Raw genomic sequence first — 27,594 nt, 5'->3', positions numbered from 1 at the left:
AAAAGAAAAGATTATGGTAGGCAGAATGTCAATGGCTCTCAGTACAGCTGCATTCCAAGCTGTGTAAAAGTAAATTTTTTGCAACAGGAGAGGGAGATTCACACAATCAGAGCCGTTGTACATGGCTTTAGCCCCTGGACAGCCCTCTCTTTCTGGAGTGTGTCACAGGGCTAAAATCAGTGACCCACCCGTCCCTCCCAACTCGCCAGCGATTGTCTGGCAAAAAGTTATGTTAACAAGCACAACTGATGTGCCCAGGTGTCTTGGAGTAGTGTAGGTAAGGACATTTTTGTGTTTTTTTTTTGGTGTGTGTGTGTGTGTGTGTGTGAGGAAAAAAAAAGAAAAGAAAACGAAAATATGTCCATCTCTCGAATCTGCATAACTCTCAGGTGTTTAGATGCTTTGAGAGGAAGTTGAAAATGAAGTCTCTTGTTTCAATTTGATTTGCTGAGGTTGATTTCACATGGTTAGAGGCTGCTGGAGAAGTCCTAGTGCAGAGCAGGGCCATGGTTGGTCTGCTCTGGAGGCGTGTGGAGGGTCTCATCGAGGTACGGCAGACTGCAGGCCACTTGGGGTGACGCGAGAAAGAGCCTGGAGCGGGGAGGAGAAACAGACACATCAGTTTCTGAATGCCACATGATATAAATGCAAACTTTTGCTGAGAGAACCTCAGTTGTTTCCTGAGTTTTTGTCAAATGCAATTCACACTGCACTGATAGAGACAGACCAACGGTGACAGCTGACCAGTATGTCTCTTATGAGAAACTCGTAGGCCCGACAAACGCTGTATCAACATGTTCCATTGGCAAACACAAGCACTGTCCAGTGCCAGGAGGAACACATGATCAGACATATCCCAATGAATGTGTCTGTTGCTGTTTGTCAATGTCTGTAAGTGCACTGTGAGTGTGCCTTAACAGTAATTTCAGTTTGGCTACGTTCAAGCAGTCAGTATTTTGGAGTGACAACTGTAGGTGTGACTCTTCAAAAAGATGAGAGCAGATTAGATGATGTCTATGGACGTCACCAAATTACTTCACTAACTCATTTCATAATGACTGTAACCACAGCAACAAATAATGATAATAAATAAACACTTACTGAAATTGAATCATATTGAATCACTGTTGAAAGGATTGGGGTGGGGACGATTTTTTTTTAAATGTTTATAAAAGTTGTCTCAAGACTGCAATTATAAAAAAAAACAAAAAAAAAAAACAGTAAAAACAGTAATACTGTTAAATATTTTGTGATTATGCTCATTTCACTATATATTCATGATTGCTCATATTTAAGATTGGTTACAGTACATTAACGTCACTTTCTTTTTAAATGAAGTGTGATTAATGAATCATATTCAACACTCCAAACGGGACTGACAACCGTATTATTCTGCTGTGTGAACATAGCCGTTGTTTCCCCTATTCCCATGAGTCATCTCAGTTTGACTGTCATGGGAATGTTCAAAGAAAACTCTTTTATATCTGGTATAAAGATCGGCAGTCTCGGGTGATCCTGTCACAAGTAGATTGCACTTAAAACAGGTGTAAATAAGGAAAGATCAAATCCATTTTGTGATCCGATCACACAAAACATTACCAGGTGGTCGAAAATGTGACCACATCACATATTTAAACACTAATCCATCGTTATTGCAAACTCAAACGACCGCCTATTCACCGGTCTAAAAACATAGCTGGTTATGTACGATTTCCGAGTGAAACAAAAGTGCATTTATATATACACGTTTTCTGGATCAACCAAGACAGATCTTAATACCAGGTGTAAACAGTCAATTCAGTTCTTAGAATCACCATTTTCAAATTCGTGATGTCATGCCATAAGCGTCATCATGGATTTTAGCTTTGTGCCCTTAAGATAAGAGGTTGTTATCAGCCTAGGTCAACTTCTCCAAAAATATACAGTTCTTACTAATAATGCACCAAAATGAATTTTTTTTTTTTTTTACACCGAAACACTGGTATCGAAATTAGAGTTTCAATTTAGCCCAAAACCTAAAATAATGTTTATTTAATAATCAATTGATCAATCAAGTTTAATAAATAATACTATTGAGTTCTTAAAACTGAGTTACAGGTAAACATTTAAATAGCACATTGGGCAATTTTTATATCACATGTTATATATATATTTTTTCTAGCTAACTAATGAGCTATGAAAATGTAATGGCTGGTTAAGGAGGTTAATGTGAGATTGGGACATTTTTTACATTACTACATTATTAAAAGCTGTTCTACTGATGTCTTTTAACAGTTGAAACACTGATTGAACAATTCAAATTAAACATAATTCAGTCAAATGATTAAAAAAAAAAAACCTGAAAATTACTTTTTTGGCTGAATATTTTTGGTGCATCACTAGTTCTTACAGGGCGATAACAGTTTGTGCCAGCATTGTTTGAGTGCTAAATATTTTAGGTGGTCCTAGGGCTGTCCTCTGAGCTCCCCCATGGCCTGCCACAGCAGAGGGCAAATAGAAGGGGAGTTGGGAACAAGGTTTATAAAACCAAACACAAAGGGGAGAAAAACAATGGATGGCGACAGCTAATTGTGTTTTGCACCATTAGATGAGGTGATTAATTGCTAGGTGGGGGTCAATTTTTCATGATCCTCCGTCAAAGGCAGGGCAGTGCAGGGGGCCCACGAGGACTTTAGGGCCAATCACGTGACGGCTGCTCGAAAGGGTGGGGGTGAATCCATCTGACGTTACAGAGGGAACAAAAGAGCTGTAGAGGTGAGCCGTTCAGCCCAACTGAGACTACCAGTAAACTATTCATTCAGGGCAGAAACAATAAAGAAGTTAACACTGGTTTTCTGTAAACTGAGGTCATAAGCAGCAGTTTTACACAAACAACTGAAAGCAAAACGGCTTGTAAGTGTAAAGCTGCAGTGATTAAGTGGGCACAGGAGCACAGTCTGGGTGGTCACACTGCATGCCAGAGGAAACCAAAACCAAGCACTGGGGGTTAAAAAGAGTAAAACAGAGAGACATCCACACCCAGGCAACTAGAGGTTATGGATACATCACAGTAGAGTGTAGATACACTCACAAGCAGAGGGCGCTGCACAGCACACAATCATGAATGCTCTGCTGCAAGGCATTTGTGCTTCCTTTCTGCTTCAGCAACTGATTTTGAATTGGCTCTCCAACACTAGATTAAACTGGTCAACTATTAGGTTCTCTAAATACATCTATGAATACATGGTGATCCTGAGCAGGCTGATTTATGACGTTTGTGACAGATGGTAAAAAAATAAACAAAAGCCACATCATGTGGTGTTATGAATGACTTTCTCTGCAAAGATTAAAAATACCATCGGAGTCTTTAGAGTGGGGTGGGAGGTCATAAACTGCTAACCAGGATGAAGTGGAATAAAGTATGCAAGTATCCCAGACTATGAATACTGGTGGTTTCCATAACTATTTTCCCATTGATTTTCTCCACCGACATAAAAAAATTATTCTTACCAAAAACTTTCCGATATGGGTCTTCTGGTTGAGCATGCATGTGTACCAAACAAATGCAGTGCTGTTTGATCACTGCACTTCTGTGTGTTCGGAACATAATTTGAAATTGAGCGCCAACAATGTTTGCATATCATTCTTTTGGTATTCACAAGAGAATCTAAAAGCTAATGGCAGATTTCTGTTTCCTCTATGGAGAAAATTTATGTTTTATTTTACATCTGGAGCCCAACTGTGGCGCTCTGTTTGAATAACACCATATTGCTTTTCAATTAAACACTTCAAGAGCCTTTCCTAAACATCTGACAGCTTCATCTGAATTACAGTTGGGAATGAAGTGGTGAAGTCTTCATTCTGTATACATGATGTGCTGTACAGCAGTGATGTGGGGACTGGGGACACCTATTACTTAGAGGAAAGTGGAGGTAGTCAAAGCAAAAAAAAAATACACCCAACTGTCACTCACCCAATGCTGTCTCTCATACCAGAACATGGCGAACATCTACTTGCTGTGGTGATCATATGGAATGCTATTCTGAAGTGGGTGGGTGGGTGGGTGGAGGGGGAAACATTCAATTGTGATAAAAAAAAATACTACAATATTCTAAACACCTCAAAAAATGCAGAACTGAACAGAAGCATTAACAGCAAATCTTCAAATCACCAGACTCTCTAGAAAGAATTATGACTCTGGGCAGCATTTCAAGAATGTGACATGTTCTGAAAAGAACTCTACACAAATAAGATCCAAAATATGTGATAGTGTTTACACAATACAGAGTCCAACAATAAGGAAGGACCAATGCTAGCATTAGGGCTGTGCAAAAAATTGAATGCGATTTTCATGCACATCTCATCAGTAAAGACGCTCCTTTAATTAGAAGTTTTGGTCTCGTTTTGAGAAGCAACTGGCCAGGATTTGTTGTGAAAACCTGGCAACCCTGATCTGAACGCACGTGCTGGATATAATACTTCTAATTACAGGAGCGCCTTTACTGAGGAGATGTGCATGAAAATCGCATTTGATTTTTTTCACAGCCCTAGCTAGCGTTTCAAGGATCCTTGGATAAATGATGTTGAGTTCTGTGATCAACAATGTCGCTTGCAAATTCAACTAATGTAAATATCAGCAATGCAATGTGACTTAGCTGGCTGACAAGCGATATAGACAGAGTGATTAGTGCTAATCTTAAAAGCTATTTAAATCGGTCTAAAAAACATTGTTTTGTGCTGCATTTATAGCAAAAATACTTAGTTTGTTTTATACTTTTTGTCAGTAAAAATGTTACATGTATAACTGAAAACAAAAACTCAGAAATAATTAAGTATTTATTAAAAAATAAATATATAATAATAATAATAATAAACGATTAAGAAAAAAAATTAAATCCTTATTCTTGAGCCCAAAAAAACTATGATAATAAAATAGAGTACAAATGGAATGAAGAAACCTTTCTTAGTTTTTTATTCTTCAAATCCCACTAAGTTATTAACCAAAGTAAAATGACCTGAGTTGCATTTTTTACAATGTTTTTGAGAAATGCAGCCTAGGTTATTTACTTTTATTGTTCGTCTTCTACATCTGCTCACATACAGCACATTTCACCGCTGAACACCAATTTATAGATAAGCTATGCAGCATGTATAGGCCAAGAACACCTCTCAGAGCAGAGTGCTTTTATAATGGCATGCTAACAGCCCTGTAAACCATGACAGCAGCTCCATATCATGCCAGGCCACAGCAGACACAAGCTCCATCTGAGCACTCTTTCATGGCTGTCACTCTCGATCATTTTTTCCTTTGTCTCTCTGCTGGAAAGCAATTGTGGAGGAGTTTGTTTATAAAGGTTTTCTAACCAAAGTAATCCATTTTGTGGACTGGAAATAAAAAAGGGTCATATAGGAGCAGTGGAGCTGGGGCTGAGACAGTCAATGCTGCCAAAAACACAGGCACCAATGAGCAAAAATGTATTTCATCTTATGAATTTAGTACCTGGGATGTGGACATGCGTGAGGTGTCCTGTCGACCAGTCAGATCAGAGGAGGAAATGTTGACAGGGGCTCCGCGGTGCAATCTCATACTGACCTTCCTCTCTCGCTCCATTCCTGGCAAAAAGAAAGAAAGGAAGGAAGGAAGACACGTGTCATCTAAAGCATGGAAAATGGAAAAACCGGACACTGACACCACAAATTGGGCCATGTCCACCTAAACAAAAATCCTTCTGTTTTCCAACGTCTGAACCACCAAGTAATTACACCGAACTGCAAACACTACATTTAACTTTGAGCTCTAGAGAGAACAAACGTTATTTGAATTAAAGAAACTGAAGTTTACTATGACTCCGGTAGAGGTGACACATGATGGGTTTATGAGTCTTTGTGCTCAACTCCTTGAGGCCATACTCTTCTAGGCTGCTAACAAGAACAGTACAGGGTCACGGTTTAAGTGTCTTTTTTTGTAGAAATGTGTGTGAAAACACACTTAAAACTAGCAAATGCTAGTAAATTTAAGTCATGTCTAGCAAGCATCCTGCTGAGCATAGTAGTTTGCAACCATTTAACCACTTCCTGTCAGCTAAGACGTCAACAGATGGCAGAAAAAAAAAAAATAGCTGATGAATACAAATCAGCCTTGATCCGAAGCACTGAAAAGAAAACCCTTGTGTATCTTGCAAATATAAATAATCCTTATGTAAAAACAAAAAAAAATCTTCAGATGTTTGCAACATAAACGTGTTGTCTGATTTTACTTGAGTTGAAAACGAGCACTAACAGGCAGCAGTGGACGTCTTACCTGTGTGTGAGGTTGGCGTGAGGGGTGCGGGAGGTGCTACTTCTTGTGTTCCTCTGGGTCTACCTGAGCTGGAAGGCATCATGCCACGGGCCGCAGGATTTCGTCCATGTCGCAATCTTTCCTCTCGATCCCTCCGCTCTCTCTCCGGATCTTCTGCTGCTCTGTTTGCACCCTGAAAAGAACACCACATTATAATTGAAGAATTAAAAGATAAGTTCATTTCCAGAATAAAGAATTTTACCCCCCATTTCATCCAAGATGTTCATGTCTTTCTTTCTTTGGTTGAAATGAAATTAAGGTTTTTGAGAAAAATCCTGGAATGTTTTCCTAAAAAAAACTTAATTTCTTTTCGACTGAAGAAAGAATGACATGAACATCTTGGATGACATAGGGGCGAGTAAATTATCAGGACATTTTTATTCTGGAAGTCAACTAATCCTTTAAGCCTTCAAAAGACCACCTTAAAAAGCAACAAAAATGTAAGAAACAGCATGCATGCAAAGACACCTCATATGACACTCACAAATTTGAGCATATTCCAGTCAAACACGTAGTCGTATGAAAAGCCTTGTCTGTGGAAAAGGTTCCTGAAGAGCTGTCTCAGGTAAGAATAGTCTGGCTTGTCGTCAAAGCGAAGGGAGCGGCAAAAGTTGAGGTATGTGGCAAACTCCGCTGAAACAAACAAAAGGCAAATTAAATTCAATGTATGTTTTGAGGCTTTCAGTCAGTTTGGTCATATTTGAAGTCTTCTACACAACTGTTCAAAAGTTTAGAGTTGATAAGATTTTTTTCATGGCTTTAAAATAAGTTTTATGCTCACTAAGACTGCATTTATTTGGTCAAAAACTTAAAAAAATAAAACTAATATTTAAATATTATTACAAAGCTGAATTTTCAGCATCATTACTCCAGTCTTCAGTGTCGCATGATCCTTCAGAAATCACTATTATGCTTTCAGGATTCTTTGATGAATAGAAAGTAAAAAAATAAAACCTTTATTATGATTAAACTGTCCAATGTCGGCCTCCAACTAGTAAGCATGACCGTCCGTGTGATTATAATGTAGTTTAAGCCTATTGGCTCCTTAAAAAAAAAACTTCTATGTATAAACAGAAGCTTACATGGGTATCCTTTACACAGGACTTCAATAGGAGTGGACATTTTCTTCTCGCTGATTCGCTCATACTTCTGTCTCTTTGTGGCAGCCTTCAGACCCTGCCATGGCAGTGAGCCCAGGTTGAAGTACATGAGCACATAGCCAAGAGACTCCAAGTCATCTCGTCTGGATTGCTCTGTGAAAGAAAACACAGACGATAAACACTGCATGCCATTACGGTGTCCAGACTATAACAGGTGTAGTAGCTTAAACATAAATGTAAGGGTGATGACAGGTCAGGTCTGAAAATACAGGAGGTTTTATTATTGTAATATTATTAATATTATTATTATTATTATTATTATAAGTCAGGGTACCTATTCCCAAGTGGGTGTTGATGGAAGCGTAGCGAGCAGTGCCAGTCAAGTTTTTGTTCTCGCGATAAGGGATGTGCTGGTGGGTGCGAGCATCTCTGTACTTCTTGGCCAGGCCAAAGTCAATGATGTAAACAAGGTTGCCCTTCTTCCCCAGGCCCATAAGGAAGTTGTCAGGCTTGACATCTCTGTGGATGAAGTTCTTGGAGTGTATGTATTCAATGCGGCTGATCTGAGGACAGAACAGAGGACAGGTTCAGCCTGTCGATTGACAGAGAGACTCCGTGCAATCCTAACACACCAATTCAAATAAAGCAACCAGGGTATGTCAACTGCTGAACAAGCAGTCCTTTCACATGCACATCTTGGCACTTAATACCCAGTCAAACAAAGTGAAAAAGAACAATGGCTGAGTAAGTAAAACAGCTGAAAGGATGACAGTAAAGCTGGTCATGTCCCCAGAACACCACTTCCTGGAGTTATTATCCCGTTTTGGATGTCCTATAACAAGAGAAGGGTAGGGTGGAGTGGACAAAGGTTACAGGGATCATGTCTACAAGCCTTACCATCTGGTCAGCCAGCAGGAGAACAGTCTTTAGACTGAACTTGCGAGAACAGAAGTTGAAGAGATCTTCCAAACTGGGTCCCAGCAGCTCCATTACCATCACATTGTAATCTCCCTCTGCTCCACACCATTTGATTGTGGGGATACCCACTGTAAAAGAAACAATTACCATTAGTAGAGAAGATTTTTTTTTTCTAGAAGGGAATGCAGTTTCTGAAAGAAATGTTTGCCAACCAAAAGGATACTGAAAGTTAAAAATACTGATTAGAGGGGAAAGTTTTGTGAAAACGCATTTGTATCTTTGAAGGTCTGACAGACATAAACTGAAGGTGACCTACAACATAATAGGTGGGGGGTTGGGAGCCGTTTTTTTTTTCAGCAGGACAGTAATGTAATAAAACCCAAGCAGAGCTTCAGCTTAAGTAAACCAGCAGCCCTGGTTGGTCGCCCTCTGAAAGGCCTCTAATTCATCAGCCATAAAGCATCTCTAGAATGACCTTGAAATGATACGCAAAAAGATATAGGCTGTCAGGGAAAGACAGTTGATAACCCAATTAGATCACTTTCCTGCCCACTCTCACCATTCAGCCACACGTGAACCAAAAAGGCAACTGTCACAATATTATAATATAATTTGAATTTGTACTGATACAACTGACGTTGAATACACATAATCCTCCAGTTAAGCAAAGAAGCCTCTTTCATGTGATTCAATTATAGCTACCAGATAATTTTCAGAAGTGACATCAAATTCAAATGATCAGTGCATGAGGTTAGAATGAACCCTTATCAATTTGGGTAATTTACATAAGTAACTGTAAAAATGCATGTTAAAAATGTAAAATGTTTAAAGTAACTTAAAAATAAATGCTGTAAAAAGCTACAGTAAAATCTGTTAATCAATACTTTATTGTTTCTGCAGGTAAACGTTATAAGTCAGAAGTTATTAAAAATAAGGAGAACCAAAACTTTTATGAGTAATGTATATTAGGGTGTTTACATTTTTCTGTTAATGTTGATTGCATTTTTTTAGCGTGTGGTGTGCTACCCTGATTGGTCTTTGTGTTCGGTCTTTGTGTGTTTGAATACAAGTGCTGGCCATGTTTTATAGACAGGCCACTTGCGATGAACTAATCGTGGCTTTTTTGCTGGCCGTAAATGCAGGGAATCCATAATAAATCCTAAGCATGCAAACTAAAAATCAGTTATAACTTAATGCACTGGGTGGCACTTTAGATAGTGTTAACAACATTGATTGTAGAATATTGTCTGCTCGGCCAAGTTTGGAAATACTTTGATCAAATGGCTCAATAAAACTGAGTTATCACAATATCACCACCACAATGAGAAATCCAAACATCAGTCAACTGAGGAAACCAGCTGTCCATCACTGCTTTCACGACCGCAGGTAAGCGCAGCTGTACCGAATGAGCCGAGAAGAGAGCTTATCTAATAGCCAAATGATCTTGAAACATATGCTTCCTTTAAAATTCCTCGAGGGAGAGTGCTTAAAGAACAGAAAGCCAAAAACCATTGCTTAGTACACTGTTATAATTGTGTCTATGGAATGTCTGTGGAAACCTTGAAATAATAAAAGTCAAGAATATTCAAATACAATATTTAACAGTATAAATGACATTTTTTGTTTACTTTTTTTTAATGCCACTCTCCTAGACACAAATTCTAGGCAAAACTAAGGTCTTATGGGTTTTTTTCCAGGATTACTGAGGAGAGGAAGCATTATGGCAGGTTAGAGATCTCTCGGCAGCTGCTGTCATCATGTCTACGGTCGTGTGCACCCTGAGCCTGGTCACTGCCTTCAACTGCAACCAGCTTTTGCTGTTCAGCACTTTCCAGAAAACATCCTCCAGGTCAGCTATTCCCGTGCAAACTCAGGAGGTTAAATATATCTCCTGGCTTGAGCCGTCCAGCACGCCTTTCCATTCTCAAATCAGGACAGCTCTGACAGTCTATACTAATAGAAAATTAAAATAGAAGAATCCCAAGCCTTGTGCTTCTCCATATATGGTAAAACATGCAGAAATAACAACATAAAAAAAATTATATTAAAGGTTTCCTTTATACCTCCAAAATTAATGTATATACCCTCACCTTTCTTGATGTAAAGTCATCAATGTGCATGTTTGTTCATGCTGTGCTAAATAAGGCTGCAAGTGGTGCAAGACACGCAGTTAGGAGATGGAATGTACAGTAGAGGCTGACTTTTTTTGGGAATCCCGTGGGATTGGAAACAAAATCACAATTAATCATGTGATTGTGACGGGACAGGAAAATATTTCAACAGGAGTGGGCGAACCAGAAATTGTAACACTTTACCAAACTATATACACAAATATACCTTTTATATAAATAAACCATAAACTGTGTATTATAATTTTGAACTCAATTCTAGTTGCCCTGTCTCTTTATTCTCTCCTCCTGTTTGCTTTGGTGTGGCTGGTTAAGTGAATGACGTACACAGTCCATGACAGACAGATTGTTAACGGCTGGTCTGTGTGGTAATACAGAACACCTATCATTCATCAAACTCAAATATGGCTTTTCATCTGAAAGATGTAGTAACAACATGACTGCACAATCTAATGTTAACCTACAGAAATGTGCTCTGTTCAAGTGTCTGTTTGGAAGCTGAACAGCAGTGCAATCACAGTAGGACAGATGGTGACGCCGGTGCGCTCACTCTTAAAATACTCCATGATTTTTGGTCATGCAGATAAAAGTAATAAATCTTTCGAACCCGTAAAGATTTGATGTTTATTTGCGTGCACCTAGAATAACAATGCAGTTCTGTAAAATAATTAAAGCAAACAGGATGCGCTTTCTGCCGTCTCAGTCATGTGAAACTCCATGTATGATAAATATATTTAGTGTGTGTGTTAGCATGGATGATTTACGTGAAGTTTAATGTGTGCAATTTACACTGCATTTTTGAGCTGTCTTTCAGTTCAATAAAAACAAAAACTTAAATTTGGGATTTATTAAACTAAAGTGGGCATGTTGTGATCTTTACTCTATTTTTACTGTAACTGACAGATTCAGGGTAAAAAAACAACAACACAGGAATGGGAGTCATTCTTCTGGGTTTGGGACGGGACTGGATATTCCCCTATTTTTTTTTTTTTTGTGGGATTGGGACTGCACATGATTTCTTTTCTTTTTTTGTGGGAGTTGGATGGGAGAGGTTTGAAAATCCCCTCGTGTGTAAACCTCTAATGTACAGGACCGCCCCCCCCCCCCCCCAAACCCAGTCCTCTCCGCATGCACCATCTGGCCCAGGGTCCATGTGATCATAGAGAACACAAGTGCTGAGAGGGAGGCTCACTCAGAATGTCAGTCTGTCGTAGCACGGATACCAAAGCAAAGTTTGGCCGCATCAGAGCAAACGTCATGCATGCTCAGTCATGCTGGGAGCGAGCAGATAGACTAAAGAGCATGTTTGAAAGCAAACGCCTTAGAAGACACTTTCGCTGCTGGCCACATGAAATACCTTCGACAGGACTATCATACATCTATCTAGAAAAAAAGCAGCTGGGGCCAGTGGGGCGACGCATCCTTCAGGCACCTCATGTATATTCATAAACCATCACCATACATTACAACAGAACCAAAATTTCAACAAAAACCTGATTTTGTAGATTGATTACAGGACAATATGATGCAAACAATGCTGAAGACACAAATTGCCTGCTTCCTTAACATCCATGCAAGGCCAATTAGAAGACAATTCATGGTGCTGACAGAACGCTGTGAGTAGAGTTTGAGATCTGATAATGCCACTCTCATTGGAGAAGGATGTGTTGACTCACTGACTGATGACGCGAGGGGGAACTGGTCACGATTGGTTTGCCGCCCACTGTTGCTACAGTATTCTGTAACATCATCTAAGAAACAGAGATCCTGTGGACCACGCCTTACCTTCAGAGAACGCTCTTACTAAACAAAAGAACTACATTAAGCCAACATAAAATGGTCATCATTCATAGAGGCTTTTACAGGCTAATATTACTAACCAGGTATCAGCAAGAATAATATCTAGTAGTTTGCGTTTAAAAAGCTTCCACTGGCCCCAGCAAAAAATTATACATTTTTTTCTTTATGAAGATTCAAAAATTTGGGGTGAGCAAGATTGTATTTTTTTTAAACAAAATAAATTAATACTTTTATTCACCAAAAGATTAATTTCTCAAATAAATGCAAATCAACTTACGAAGAATTCTGAAAAAAAAAAAGTTTTCACAAAAATTACTTAATTAAAAGCATTGTTTTCAAGGTTAATAATAAAAGCATTAGCACCTAATTTTATCAAATAAATGCAGCATTGGTGAGCAGAAGAGGCTTCTTTCAAAAATAGTTAACAAAATACCAAGCCCAAACCTTTGAATGGTAGTTTGTATTATTTTTACTTAATGTTGAGCTCTGCTTCTACCATTTCATAATATGATTAAAAATGTAATCCATCAAACGGCCTTTCAATACAAAGTAAAATTCTGTTTACATTTAAAAAAAAAAAAACTAATAAGGTAAATAACAAAACCTAACTGTTAATATTAACATTTTTAGTTTGAAGTTTCTACAAAAGATCAAGTGTACATGCTCTTATGCATGTGGCAGCAGTGTGAGGTGTGTATGTGTGACTCATAGTTCTGTATTAATGGAGAAGCCGGATGGAGACCACGAGGAGCGTGGAAACACGTACCGCCTCCTTGCATCATCTTGTAGATCTTGCTCTCGATGTGCAGCTGTGGGTGCTTTGTTTTCACACATTCTAGCTTGATGGCTACTTCTTCCCCCACTGAGATGTCTGTGCCTGAAAAAACAGAAAAGAAGGGAGATAGAAGTCAATTACACAATACATAACCAAAGAGAAAAGCGAAAGATTGATAGTGGATGAAGCAACAACCAAATGACCTGATATATCTAAAGCAAGGAGCTTTAATAAATATCTGCTCATGTACCTGTGACGTATAATATACGCATACATGAGCATGAGAACATTAAATCCACTCAGCTAGAGAGGCTTTGCAGTGTCTAAATACGCTTTAGCTTCCAGTGCATTATGAGTCATTGGGACACAATTAAATATAACCAAAAAATAAATAAATAATGAAATTTGCAGGCCCACTTTGATAAAAAAATTCTACATATCTAAGGTTGACTCACACAGGCAGTTTTCCAGCATGAGGGAGTGGGCACAATTATCTACGCGCACTGCTATACCACCTCTTTTCCGGCCCACCATCTGCCTCAACTCCACATCCTGAGCAGAGGATGCTGAAAATCATACACAGTCATCTGCTGTAACAGACACCCAATGAAACTACACTGTGGCATTCCCAAGAACTAGGCTGTGTGTATGTTATGCCTGAGGGATGTGACATGAAAGGCAGGATGAACGAGTTGGTATAAAAATTAAACACACACACACACACATACACACACTGTGAACTTGCCTCCCTCCCTTACTCAGAGGCCAGAAACTAATGTGCTACCTGAACCCAGTACTGCTCTTCAGGCCTCTAGACTGTGGACCATTCTTACTCTGTAATAAACTGTCATATGCCCCTTTTCCACGGGAAATGCAGATACAGGTGGTCTACACTAAAGCAACAAATATCATCTGGGTAAACTGACTCACATGAATTGTACTATGTTGTATAATAAAACAGATGAAAAACAAATTTAAATACAATTGATAATCACAATATGGGGCAATTATCAAATTGCACAGGCTGCAGTGTAATTGAATATGAGCTGCACATTTCAAAATGAAGAGCAACATTTACACACATTCGAATTAAATGCTTATGACTTTATCAAGTAATAGTATCCCAAAATAAAACGTTAAGAGAGAAAAAATAATAATTATCCAACTGCATGACTAAGCAACCTATACCTAGACTATACTCCTCCAAAATAGACAAAGTGACAATGACATGTAACGCTCATCTACGAAGACATGCAGTGACATGTGACATGAATCATAAAGTTAATAAGGTAACAATGATCACATAAATCATACAACCTAATAGATCATTTTTGGCAGCAGTGACATTTAACAGAATGCTAGGAACAACTGCAATGTCACAATAGCTAACCTTTAATACACTGATACCAAGAAATTATTTTACAGCAAGCATATCACATGATACAAAAAGAATCAAGAGTACAGGCAGAAACTACAACTAACAACTTTTCAAGTGCGAAAACACAATGCAAGTAGTACAAATACTGCACACATCAGATCCTGTCAGTGCCTGCGCTAGGACATTTCTCGAGAACTCATTAAATACGGTTTCAATTTTGGATGTGCAACTTTTAATTTTTTACAATGTTAAAGTTTCATGGCAGGACCATGCCACATTGGAGCTGGATCCCGTACTCTCCAGTTGAAACTCATCCATACACATATCATGTATATATATTTCCAGCCACTGCTCTTCCTGAATTACCATGATCTATTTCCAATTTGAAAAGACACTCCAAGAGCCAGAAGTAATACCAGCTTCACAGGACACACTCAACAAAGCCATTACCTGTCATGGCTCGTGGAAAAAGGCAAGCAAGCTAACCAAGCAAACTGCTTAGATGGGGCCACACAATACGACTCTGGTGATCGTGACCCTTTTCAATCACAGCTATAGTGGTTTCCCCACAGTCCCTGAAACCTTAAACCAACCCTGTGTGTACTGCCACGTAAAAGAGTAAGAGTCAATACTATAGTGCTCTTCAACACTGCTCCTGAAAATAAAATGTACTGGCCAAAGCTGCTAATTCATGAGCTGCACAACACAATCAGCTTAATGAAGTTAGACATTACAGATGATCAAATATACATGGTAGGTCAATAAAATGCATGAAAGAACAATAGCTCTCACAGCCAAAATCTACATAGAGACACTATCAAAAAATAATAATGTGCCAAATGCTCTGCAAGTCCAATACTTTGATAATTAGGTCATTTTAATACAAATCTGTAGATGAACAGATTTCCTCTTTTTGCAGAATGTACAGTATGTTGAGAAAATTATTCTGAATAAAGCAGAATATAGAGGCAAAACAGGTGTCAATTTCAATGCTTCTAGTATGGGCTTTACAATGCATATTATAGGCAACCTGACCACCTCTTATGAAATCAGAAGTGTTTTGTTCCACAATTATGAAACATGATCATAATCATGGAATCAGTGAAAATGAACCTACTAGACATGCAATATTCTCACCTAAGAGAGAATAAAAGCATATCTATTCACCTTGCAAAACAAAAGCAAGGATCTATATGCAAAACCACTCAGACATGTAAGGGCTTCTTCGTATGCATCCTTACATTCAAGAAGAGCACACAGAGTAAAATGGAACTGGCACAAAATACATTAAGTCATTAACATGGCAAGAATTGGGAAAAGATGATAACAAAAGACAAGATCATAATGAAAACAAAAAACTATTTACATTTACATTGTAAGTCTGTTTATGCACACTCATGCATGATATACCATAACATTTAAAACATTTGGGAAGTTGTGGTGAAAGTGGAATAGCAACAGACCTTTTCTTTCATAATGTGGCATCCGAGTGTATTGGAGTATTAAAATGAAAAAATGTAAAGCAGTAAGTTGATGCATTGGCTGATGATTGGATTTTGGGAGTTACACTTTTTTGTAGGGGTGGACTGGTGGAGCTAAATGATTGGAGATGTCTAGCATACATCAGACAGACGTCTGTTGCTTCACTGGAAGATCGAATCATAACATTTTTATTACATTTTTGAAACCTGCATTAAGAAAATATAAGGTTTTTCAAAGTTTTCATTTTATGATGATTTAATAAATTATAAGGAAAGTTTGTTTATATAGCACATTTCATACACAATAGTAATTCAAAGTGCTTAATAAAATAAAGTTAAATAGTCATGAAGAAAAATAATACAAAAATAAAAACAAGCATTTTTAAAACTTTGGAAATTATTTAAAAATTGACTTATTTAAAATGAATTTAAAACAGTTAAAAATAGACAATTATTTTACATAAAAAACAGTGAATACGTAAAATACGGTGCAATCAGTTTGGGCATCGCACAGTGCTCATTTAATAAATGCACAGCTAAACAGATGGGTTTTGAGTCTAGATTTAAATGTGACTAGTGTTTTAGCACATCTGATCTCTCCTGGAAGCTGATTCCAGCTGCGGGCGGCATAGTAACTAGAGGAGGACTCCCCTTGTTTTGTGTGAACCCTTGGTGACTCGATCCTAATGATCTGAGTGGTCTGTTAGGTTTATATTCAGTGATCATATCTGTAATATATTTCGGTCCTAGGTCATTGAGTGATTTATAGACGAGTAAAAGTACTTTAAAACCAATCCTAAATGTAACTGGAAGCCAGTGTAAGGACCTGAGGACTGGTGTGATATGCTCAGATTCTCTGGTTCTAGTCAGAATCCTGGTAGCAGCGTTCTGGATGAGCTGCAGCTGTCTAATTGTCTTTTGGGGAAGGCCGGTGAGGAGCCCACTACAATGGTCCACCCTGCTGATGATAAAAGGCATGAACTAGTTTCTCCAAGTCTTGACTGGAAACAAAACATCTAATTCTCATGTTTTTTAGATGATAGTATGCCGAATTAGTTACTGCTTTGACATGACTACTGAAGCTAAGGTCTGTCTCCAGAATCACACCAAGATTCCTGACTTGATTTTTAGTTGTTAGACCCCTAGAGTCAAGGTATGCATTAACCTTGAAAACTTCATCTTTGTTTCCAAATGCAATAACATTTTTATCGTTTAATTTTTTCCTTGTTTAACTGAAGAAAGTTCTGGCACATCCAACTATTAATTTCACCAATACATTGGCAGAGGGAGTCAATGGGGATGCGAATGGTCAAATTATACTTTGGCCTTTATCAGTGGTGCACAAGATGCGTTGACAATTAGGGCTGGGCGATATATCTAACGATATGATCAATATAAGTGTCATTAAATTATGTTTTTGTTAACCTATACAGTTGAAGCAACTAGATGGCAGCACTAGGGTTGTGCCCATAGACGATTGTATCGTGTATCGAAGATAGTCAGAGATATCGACATAAGCAGATTTCTCTGTCGATAATAACAACTATTATTTTTTATTAGGCTGCTTATTATTATTCGGCTATCAAACTGCCCAGCTATTTCACTTCATCACCGCATTTCACACACACACACACACACACACACACACACACACACACAGTCACACACGCGTGCATGCACACACCGCACGCGCGAGCGAGCGGAGGAGGATTAGAGCCTGTAGTCGTTGAAGTGGTCCGCTTTGACTCAGATAACTCAAGAAATCCATGAAATGAAAGAGAAATGGAGTTGGTGTCCCACACATTTAATGGCTGCTACACGGCATCGCGCTCTACTCAAACATGAGAGATTAACTCTTTCTTGGCGTTACAAATTAAAGACAAAATAACAAGTCGGCAGAGCGAACTTATCCATAGTGGTTCTCACGTAGTCCTCCTCTTAAAGACTGATCACTTAACTTATAACACACACTATGTGGTGATGACATAGAAGGACTATGTGAGAACCACTATGGATGAAAGTTCGCTCTGCCGCCTTGTTATTATTTTCATGCACACCGCACTATAATGTGACGCATGCAAAATATATAGTTTTGGCCGTTACAAAGTCTTCATCCACAAACAGACGTACATCGTCTGCAGACATAAGGTATTTCATTGCACTTTAACAAGTAATCTGAACGGCCTATATATGTGCAATATCTTAAACAAGCCCTCATTAACTGAGTTTATTGCCACAGTTACATTAGAATGCATCTCTTGTTTTTGTGGCGGTGCGTCAGTCTCGTCATAAAGCGCGCGGTACAGAGCGCTGTATGACTGATGCATCAGTTCAATTAAACTTACTCCAAACATATGAACTTACCCGTTTTAAAATACTTTATATTTAATGTGTTCATTCATGCCCAATATTAGTGTTTAACTGCTGGACTTTAAATGAAATCTACTATTGATTTTCACCTTTTACGGACTTTACAAAACATTTAGACTGATAACTTCCAGCAGGACTTATTGTCACAGGACACGTGATATGACAGTTGCGTCCAACTATATATGAACTAGCTGTTTTAAATACAGTATTTTTATATTTAACTTAAGTTTATCAGTATGTTTGAAAGTATACTAGTATGAACTACTGGTTTCGTCTGGTCAGAGGAGAACTGGCCACCCAACTGAGCCTGGTTTCTCCCAAGGTTTTTTTCTCCATTCTGTCACCGCTGGAGTTTCGGTTCCTTGCCGCTGTCGCCTCTGGCTTGCTTAGTTGGGGTGACTTCATCTACAGCGATATCATTGACTTGATTGCAAATAAATGCACAGACACTATTTAACTGAACAGAGATGACATCACTGAATTCAATGATGAACTATCATTAACTATCATTTTGCATTATTGAGACATTTTTCCAAATGAATGTTGTATTTTGTTTAAAGTGCTATATAAATAAAGGTGATTGATTGATTGATATATTTGTTTGATTATTGGTGATTCCATAGGCTCTCTCTCCTGCACCTAGGGATGGGTATCGTTAAGGTTTAAATGGTATTACTACTCTTACCGATACTGCTTAACGGTCCGGTACTTTAACGGTATTCTTATCGGTACTTTGTTTTGTGTTACTGTGTAACTTTGTATTGTGTTTAGGCAGTCGAAAACTTTGCATTTCTCTGTCTGCACATAATGCACTTTTGAAAGATGCTTTGACAGATTGCTTGTGTTTCCGCCCTTACATGCAAAAATGTTGTTGCACTTATGACAACCAGCGTTGTCTGCATCAACTCTAGTGAAGTATAACCACACTTTGGAAACGTTTTACTGTCTCTGCCATCGTCACTCTTTGTATTAAGCAGGAATTTTTGTACTGTAAGTGGCCGTTCACATATCGGATCTAAAAACGCGTGGAAAACGCTAGGCACGCCGCTTTTTGATTTTTCCCCCAAAGCCTTCGGGCACCTGCGTTCCTGAGGAGTCTGCCATTGCTAAGCAACCATGACCTGCTCTCTTCATGAAAACGCGGAAATTTCAGCAATGGATAAATGGATTTGCAGCACTAAAAACTGCTTACAGTAGCTCTGCTCCTAAATTACTTTAAAAATCCACATACAGCTATGATCAGCTGTTCCTTCATCTTGACTAAGCTTTCAACGTTGTTATGGAAAAGGTGAGGAAGTTACATGACTCGCGGTGCGCTTGAAGCATTCTGAAAAGTTGAGATGTTTTTAACTCGATGCGGTGTAAACGCACCTGGAGAGAACGAGCTCGTCGCACCGTGTGCGCGTTGCTTCCATTTGAAATGACGAACTTGAGCGCGCATAATATATGAATGGCCCCTTATGCGTGTGTGCACCGCGCTCGTGTTGTGTGTGTGTGTGAGACTGACAGACAGCCTCCGAGGCGCACATGAGAGCTCTCACAGATTTCACAGACAAACGTCTTAATATGATCGCACATTCGAAATATTTGGTAAGATAAAATGTGCACGATAACAGTATTAATCAAATCTCTTTGGCATCATCACTCTTTATTATTAAGCGTGAGTTTTCATACTGTTATGTGCGTGCGCCGCGCTCGTTGTGGTGTGTGTGTGAGACTGTCTGTCAGTCACACACACCACAACGAGCGCGGCGCGCATGAGAGATCTCGCAGATCTCACAGACAAATGTCTTTATATGATCGCACATTAGAATTGTTTGGTGAGATAAAATGTGCACGATAACATTAAGCAAAAATACATAGTACATATTTTTTTCCCCTCCAGTACCGAAAGCAGAACCGATACCATCAGATCTTACTGATACTACGGTCTTTCATAATTTAGCCCCGGGGCCATTTTAATACCGGGTTTCGGTACCCATCCCTACATGCACCTGCGCAGTTTAAAACACCAAATAGTTATGCTATTACAGGAACAAAGAGTCTCTCTCTTGCTCCACCCAGGCACGATAATATTGTGTATCGTCGATCTCACGGGCTGACAATATGACGATTTGAAAAATAACCATATCGCCCAACACTAGGCAGCACAGCTGCGATGTTCATTCAAAATATTGCAGAAAGAGAATGTGGAGAGGATCTTGTTTACGTCAAAACTGAAACCAAGCCATTCACACAGATTGCATATTTCACACATTTTCTAGAGAGGGATATATTCTGTCACCGTTGCTCTAGCGTCTCGCACAACAGACCCGCATGTTTAGAAAAAGCCATGTAAAATTAAGGTGGGTTCAATTTTTTTCAAAAACATATCTTGAGACTTTATGTTGAGTTTCTCCCCATCCCACTGCATCTCATGTTTAAATGAAAACCGTACTGTGATTGGCTTTCACCCCGGTATTAAACTATGCATACACACATGATGCTGGTTTGTTTATAGTTCTTTAAGCTACTTAATTATAATATTTTCTTATGCTTTTAATAAACGTGCATTAGTAATATTTTGCCCAATGCGCCCTCTTGTGGCCTCAGAAAAGAAGCCAAAAGCTTTTCTTCACCCTAACGGAAATTTTGTATTTTAAATTTGAATATAATTTCGAAATTGAATATTAAATTCGAATTTAGTTTTTCAGCCATTTGGACAGCCCTAATTTACAAGACAAGAGAAAGAGCTACACATCAGGTATATATTGGAGGCATATAACTATAATGAACGAGCAAAGCTTCGACACCTGATCAGGCTAATCAAAACAAGCAAAACCCAAGCTAGGCCCATGCAAACCTAGTACATAATTACTATTAAAAAAAAATGCTTGTTTTATTTGACACAATCAAGCCTAAGGTGAATGGTATGCTTTATATTAAGCATTTCACTTCAAAATATCCCTTTGATAACCTTTTCATGCCGCTATGAACATGTTGCACCACTACTGGTGAATATCAAAGACTGCAAAGATATGTACAGTGGAATTTGATTTGCCTGGGCACATTCAGCAGAGAGAATGTTCTTCTTCCCCTATACTGACAGCACAGGGAACATGTTCAGACACATCCACACAATACATCAGTTAACACTACAGAAGCCCATCCTTAACACAGCTGTCTACATGCACATGGTTCAACAGCGAATGACGCGGATGCCTTTAACGCCCTTAGTGACTATCCAGTCAATGACTATCAATCATAGTTTTGAGCACTTGTGCCTTCCCTTTTCCCTTTCATTTCATCCTCCTTTTTTCCCTAGAAGATAAAAGTGCAATAATTTCCCAGGGAAGCCTTCCATGATGTAATCTTGGAGATCAATAAAAGTCAAGGCAGCTGGCATATTTCTTAACCCCCATCCCGCACACCAGGCCCAGGGCCCTCCAGAGGGATTGAGGGTTCAACTTGAGCCTGTCTGCAGAACAAATTGGTTGCACTCATCGTATTCATGTGCATATGCTCAAATTCATTTTGCATGACCGCAAGCTTGTTGGTTTGTGCATTGTAGAGACAGATGGATACTTGCAGTACACTGTTGAGATTTAATTCATTAGTGAGAGAGATCTGCAAAATAAGCATCTCTGGTAAAGAAGAGATTTATGACAACTAGAGGTCGAATGATAGTGGATTTACTGATACCGATAGCTAGGTTGGACCCATCAGACCGATACAAATTAATAAACTGAGTTTTTTTTTAAATGGATAATTAATGAAAGCTAGAATAGTGCTTTACTCTTTGTTAAAAAAAGAAAAAAGAAAAAAAACTACTTGAACCATACTTTGTAAATGAATACAAATATTAATATTATGTGTTGATCCTTGATAGATCATTAATATTAACTGAAGCAACTTTAAAATGTAAAAATATTTTAGTAAATGTTGAAATTAACACACTCTAACAAGAAAATAATAAAGCTTTCATTAATCTTCATGTGATAAATAAGGCCCCTTCTCACCAAGCACGATTACTATAAAGATAACGATAAAGATTTTGTTCTAAAAATCGTTCTCAATATTAAAGAATAGCAGTCCACACCACAGCTATAGTAATAAAGGCACAGAGAAATTATATCATTGGAATCACTTTCAGAATGATTTTTTCCAGCTGACGAACGATAAAACCATTAATGGCATCCAATCATAATCCATTCTGCTGTAACGAGCCAGAGAATTTAAAGAGGCAGACGCGCAGGCGCTTAGAATAAACAGACGATATCGTTCGCTGGTGTGGACGCTAATATCATTATCTTTATAGTTACCGCTCTTGGTGTGAACAGGTCTATACCATTTCAACAGTCTAGATTGAATACGGTCATCTTTAATATCTACACAACAGCCATAGCATTGAAATTAGATACATATGGATATTTTATCTCACTTTATTTGCTTTATACTTGAACGTGACGATTAGTCAATCAAAATAACAATATGTTAGTCACACACTGGGTAAAAGCACAGCACCACGTCTAGGACAATCTCAAGTACTGCGCACACACACACCAGACATGTTTCATTCAGTTCAAGTGGCGGTCCAAAACTAATTAAATCACAAACCAGGCAAAAGGTTACTTCAAAAATTAACAAAGTGGCAAGGATGAGTTTGAAGTTCAGTGTTTAAAAAAAAAAGGAAAAAAGAAAAGAAAACCCAACGAGGAAAAGGAAAGAGAAACCATGATGTATACTATGCTCTTTGTATGGACTTTATTAGAGCCACAGAAAGACAAACGCTTGTAACATTGCTTTAATCGCTTGAGATAAAACTAATGTTCATGTCCTCTCATACTTGATGGAAAATTTACTGCTGTTCTTTCTCCATTAATGCAGCATCTAGTCAACAAATGAATTACGATATCAATTTGTAAACATCCACTGTTGTATACTGTATACAGGTTTAGTTGTCGATGTTTTAAAGTTTTACATCCGCATCTGAAGGGTCTTGTGTCAAAACAAACACGAAGTGTCAGTGATTTCCATCTTGTACTATATATTTATAGCAGACCCTTTTCAGCAATCAACTATCGGTGCAGATTAATCAGCAAAGAGTGTTAAACAACAATCAGATCTATCAAACAGCATGTGGAGTTCTACAGGGTTGAAAACCTAGTAAACAAATTTGGACCAATTCCGATAAGTTAATTATTTCATTCTATACTATTGTCTAAATAAACTAAAAATAAAATACCAAAATTACAATAAATCACTTAAAGGTACAGGTTGTAGGACCTGCCACGAGAGGGCGCACTACCAAAACAATAACAATCGCATGGTTTGATGATGCTAAGGAGGAGCGTGGGATGATGGGATTTGTTGTGTTCTACTCAATCAGACGGAAATATAAATCATGGATTTAACGGATGAGGTTAAAATAAATGTGCTAGATGTCATAATTTTCAAACGAGAGTTCAATGATTTGCGTGAGTAGATTATATACAAATTTAATGCAAAGACACGATCAGACTATGGATCAGACGCGTCCTCGCTCGGGTCTAGAGACACGATGCCCCACGTTTGTCGCCCCATAATACTAATCTTGTTGATCTTTATAATAGCATACATTTTCCGTAAACATACGATCAAAACAACTCACCTGTTGAGTAAAACAAGTTTACGGGAACTGTCCTTGTTGACAGAACTAGTGGCAGATGGTAAACAGTACTTATGTTCCATAAATAAGTAACACAATCCACCATAAAATGTGCAAGAAGTAAATAAGGAACTGCTTGAAGCAAGCAAGTGGTTTGCTGGACACTAGACACTACTTCCGCATTTGTCCACGACACTGTTGTCATGTAGTTTCTACGTCAGTAAAGGCGGTAACAAAGGGTAACTATCGTCATTGACAAGCGCCTTCACTGCCCCGTGTCACTGTTTAGAATGGGAATTTTCTCAATTTATAAGTAGTTGAAAACAGAGATATTGTTAGTAATCAGCTGGACAAAATATATAACACTATATCTTACAAATTGTGCCTTTAAGATGTTAAATGACAGCAAAACTAAATTTTCTCTCTCTCAAAGTCTCTTATGCTCTTCATAGCTGAATTTTATTTGATAAAAAAAAATTACAGTAAAAACTGATGGCACATCTGAATTTTCAGCATCTTTACACCAGTCTCCAGTGTCACGTGATCCTCCAGAAATCATTCAAATATGCTGATTTGCTGCTCAACAAGTTTCTTATTATCAATTTTGTAAACAGTCATGATGCTTAATATTTTGTGGAAACTTTTTAAGCTTCTTTGAGAAATAGAGAGATAAAAAAATACATTTATTTTTGTAACATTATAAATGTCAGTCATATATATCAATTGAATGTATCATTGCTGAATACACATTTCGTTTCTTGAAACCTGCTAAACTTTGAATGATAAGTGTACATGCTCAATTTCCATATTATACAATATGTAACATTGACCATTGTTTAAAAAAAAAAAAATCTTGATAGAAAAAGTCTGATACAGTCCCAATAACCCATAAGTTGTTATTTACTGAAGACAATGGAAACACAATGTACCACTGTGCCACTTAAAAAACTCTTGGCTACATGATTTAACAAACCACAAGACAGCCCCATGTTTTCATGAGAGCTCTGAGAGCATTTCCTCTTCTCTGGTTCACGTAGGCAGGCCAGTGCTGTACTTTTTAAGAGGCTTGGTAGAGAGAGCATGTGTTGTTGATCAGGTCAGTTTGGCCTCCTTCAGCCCCAGCTGGAGTTTGTCAGGCTCCGCCTCCCCAGGTATGGGGATATTGGGAGTCTTTACATAAGCCCCTTAGTGAGTAGATGAACACGGTTGTTTCCACTACACAAGTTGAATCACCACTGTTGCATAACTTTTAGGCACTTGGTAATTCATACATTCGGATTGTACTGTTGACCATTAATGCTACAGAGACATGTATAAGATGTGTAACCTTAACTTATAGTGCACAGTCGAGGCATGAATCCTAACAAAAACAAAGTTTTTATGTTAACAGCCACACAAAAATCAGCTGATCTTCTACTTCCTACTTTGTCAGCAAATTTTAATGGTCTTCTGCACTAAAAAAAAAGTTTGGGTAATTTTTCAAGATCATACTGGGCTACTTATTCAAATTTAGGATCTTGCCTTGGAACCAGTGGTTGTTTTTTAAGCTGTTTCTGGAGAGAAGTACAGAGAGGAGGCGTGGAGTATTTCTCCACCAGAGTACTGCAGACAACAGATCACAATAAACAACTTTGGCCAGCAATGAGATCACTGCATACAACCCCAACTGCAAAACTAAAACGAAGGAGTTGAGCAAGAGCACAAAGCTCATAAAACCACAAGGAACCATATGCATCCCAATTGCTTCAAAAGCAACTGGTACTAAGCCTAGGAACATATACATAATAACTGGCAGTTCTTAACTTTATTGTGGTAAGAACTTATGAGAAAGGTACATTAAAGGCAGCTGCCAACAACAATACCAGTTGCCTCAGGCTTCCAAAAACCAATGACGAAAGCAAATATTACATCATTTCTTTTCACAAGACCCTGTAGAAGTTAAGCTGAAACTTGCACGCGAAGGGGACTTGCCAAGTTCTTCAAGTTGAGCATAACAGCCCTTTTCTAAAAAGGTCTTATAATTAAAGACCTCTAATAACATGCAGAAACAACTCAGAAGTTGCAAGTATCTGATCACACACGCTACAGACAGTATGCAATACTAAGGCTGTATGTGTGTGTTTACTTGTGACAAACTATTTCATTTCCTCTTCCGTCAGTCATTTTATTGTCAGACCTGCCAAATCAGTGATATAACAAAAAAATTGTACACAGAGTATTGCGAAGTCAAAAAAGAACAAACTGACTGAAAATATTAGATGTTTAACCCACAAAATACAGACTAAACTCGCAAATCTTGAACAGGACATGCCAGGAAATAGAAACTACAAATAATAGTTTCAAATTTGAGACTCCTACACATACTTGAAACAAATTATGAACATAATGACATTCAAATGTAGATGACAGATCAGCAAACAATACAGAACCAGTGTATTTAGGAATGGCAAAGCTGAATTACGTTTTAACTAATCTAGGACTTTATCTCTTCAGTGTTTGTTTCATAGTCCTAGTATTATGCTAATACACAGCAGTTTTGTAGAGAACAACATTTCTAATAATATATAGTACATAAAGCATAACTGGTTAGACTGGACTGCCTGATTATTTAGTTCCACTCAAGAAAAGGCTTGATATCACGTAACATTGATAACAATATTGATTTACATAGAAACACCGGCTTAATGTCTGTTGAAAGTAATCTCCACGTATTAAACCAACTGGTTAGTTATCAAAATAGCGCTGGTTAGTGTTTTTTGTTTTCTGGTTTTCGAGCAATACTGAAGAGGACTTTCAATAGCAGCTGACTTTGGGACACCAGGAACCCATTGGACGTTTCCAAACAACATATGATGTGCACTTTTATTAAACTGACAGATAATACCGACTCTCTCAGTAAATACAAAAAGCACAGTGAACAATTGCTTACCCAAGTAAATGTCACCAAAGGATCCAGAGCCGATTTTCCTTCCCAGTCTGTATCGGTTTCCTACTCTCAATTCCATGATAAATGGCTAAATAACAAAGCTAGCGATAAAGCTAGCTTCAACGGGAGTGATTTAAATTGTATATGTTCGGAGTGTTTAAAAACAAAACGAAAATCCGTTCTTTGTTGTCCGTCTATTCTTCCTTCTGTCCCAGGCAGAATCCCTTTAGACAGCCTGCTAGCTTGCTAATCCCCTTCACAGTAGCTTTACCCAATTTTCACCAGTCGTTTTCTAACATTCCGAATCGGGAAATATCAAAATATTAGGCTTATTAAAAAGATGAAAGTGCGAACTTTATGCTCTAGTAATTTTTACTCTGAAAAAAGTCTGTTTAAAAAAGGATGAAGGCGGATTTTGCAAAGGACTCCCTTCTAGCTCCACTGGCCCTGAAACTGCCGTTTACTCTCTGTGTGTATCTGCTTCAACAGACACTCCATCAGCGGGCTGTAGTGACGTCACTTCCTCTAGCAACAACGGCCCAATGGAAAATCTTCGGTTGAGACAACAAACCGTCTGCTGGGATTATTTAGTGATAAATGCATAACCGTAGTTCCACTGATATATGAATATATATATGAATATATGATTTTTTTATTAAACTTTGATAAGTGTTTTATTAGCGATATTCCCATTAATAAGTCTGGACAATGTACAGGGATGTACGTTAAATCAATGTGTATAAATAAACATTGTACTGCTGTTCAAACGTTT

At 38.1% G+C, this 27,594-nt stretch overlaps 1 protein-coding gene across 2 annotated transcripts; it reads right to left on the bottom strand.

Annotated features, from left to right (window-relative positions):
• Nucleotides 1–313: 313 nt before the first annotated feature.
• On the bottom strand, nt 314–27,312 carry LOC113047391 (casein kinase I). 2 transcript variants are annotated; one of them, XM_026208753.1, is made up of 10 exons: nt 26,826–26,901; nt 13,033–13,143; nt 8,317–8,465; nt 7,754–7,982; nt 7,402–7,572; nt 6,804–6,952; nt 6,281–6,452; nt 5,480–5,592; nt 3,953–4,021; nt 314–591 (listed from the first exon to the last, which is right to left on the bottom strand). In XM_026208753.1, the coding sequence occupies exons 1-9, from the start codon at nt 26,899–26,901 to the stop codon at nt 3,989–3,991; spliced, it is 1,203 nt and encodes a 400-aa protein (XP_026064538.1). In that variant the 3' UTR covers nt 314–591; nt 3,953–3,988. The 2 variants fall into 2 exon arrangements, with proteins under 2 accessions (XP_026064538.1, XP_026064532.1); XM_026208747.1 differs by lacking the exon at nt 3,953–4,021 and having other exon boundaries at nt 26,826–27,312.
• Nucleotides 27,313–27,594: the final 282 nt, after the last annotated feature.

The sequence above is a fragment of the Carassius auratus genome, chromosome 3 (genome assembly GCF_003368295.1).
Source record: "Carassius auratus strain Wakin chromosome 3, ASM336829v1, whole genome shotgun sequence".
Taxonomy (NCBI): domain Eukaryota; kingdom Metazoa; phylum Chordata; class Actinopteri; order Cypriniformes; family Cyprinidae; genus Carassius; species Carassius auratus.
This window is presented reverse-complemented; position numbering and strand designations above follow the sequence as displayed.

What these genes read in the sequence shown, in the direction of transcription:
- LOC113047391 (XM_026208747.1), bottom strand. Translation starts at nt 26,901, where the DNA reads ATGGAATTGAGAGTAGGAAACCGATACAGACTGGGAAGGAAAATCGGC. An exon ending in CAAGATGATGCAAGGAGGCG is followed by an intron (nt 8,466 to 13,032) that starts GTACGTGTTTCC and finishes TTTCTTTTACAG; the next exon opens with TGGGTATCCCCACAATCAAA. An exon ending in CAACACCCACTTGGGAATAG is followed by an intron (nt 7,573 to 7,753) that starts GTACCCTGACTT and finishes TTTCTTTCACAG; the next exon opens with AGCAATCCAGACGAGATGAC.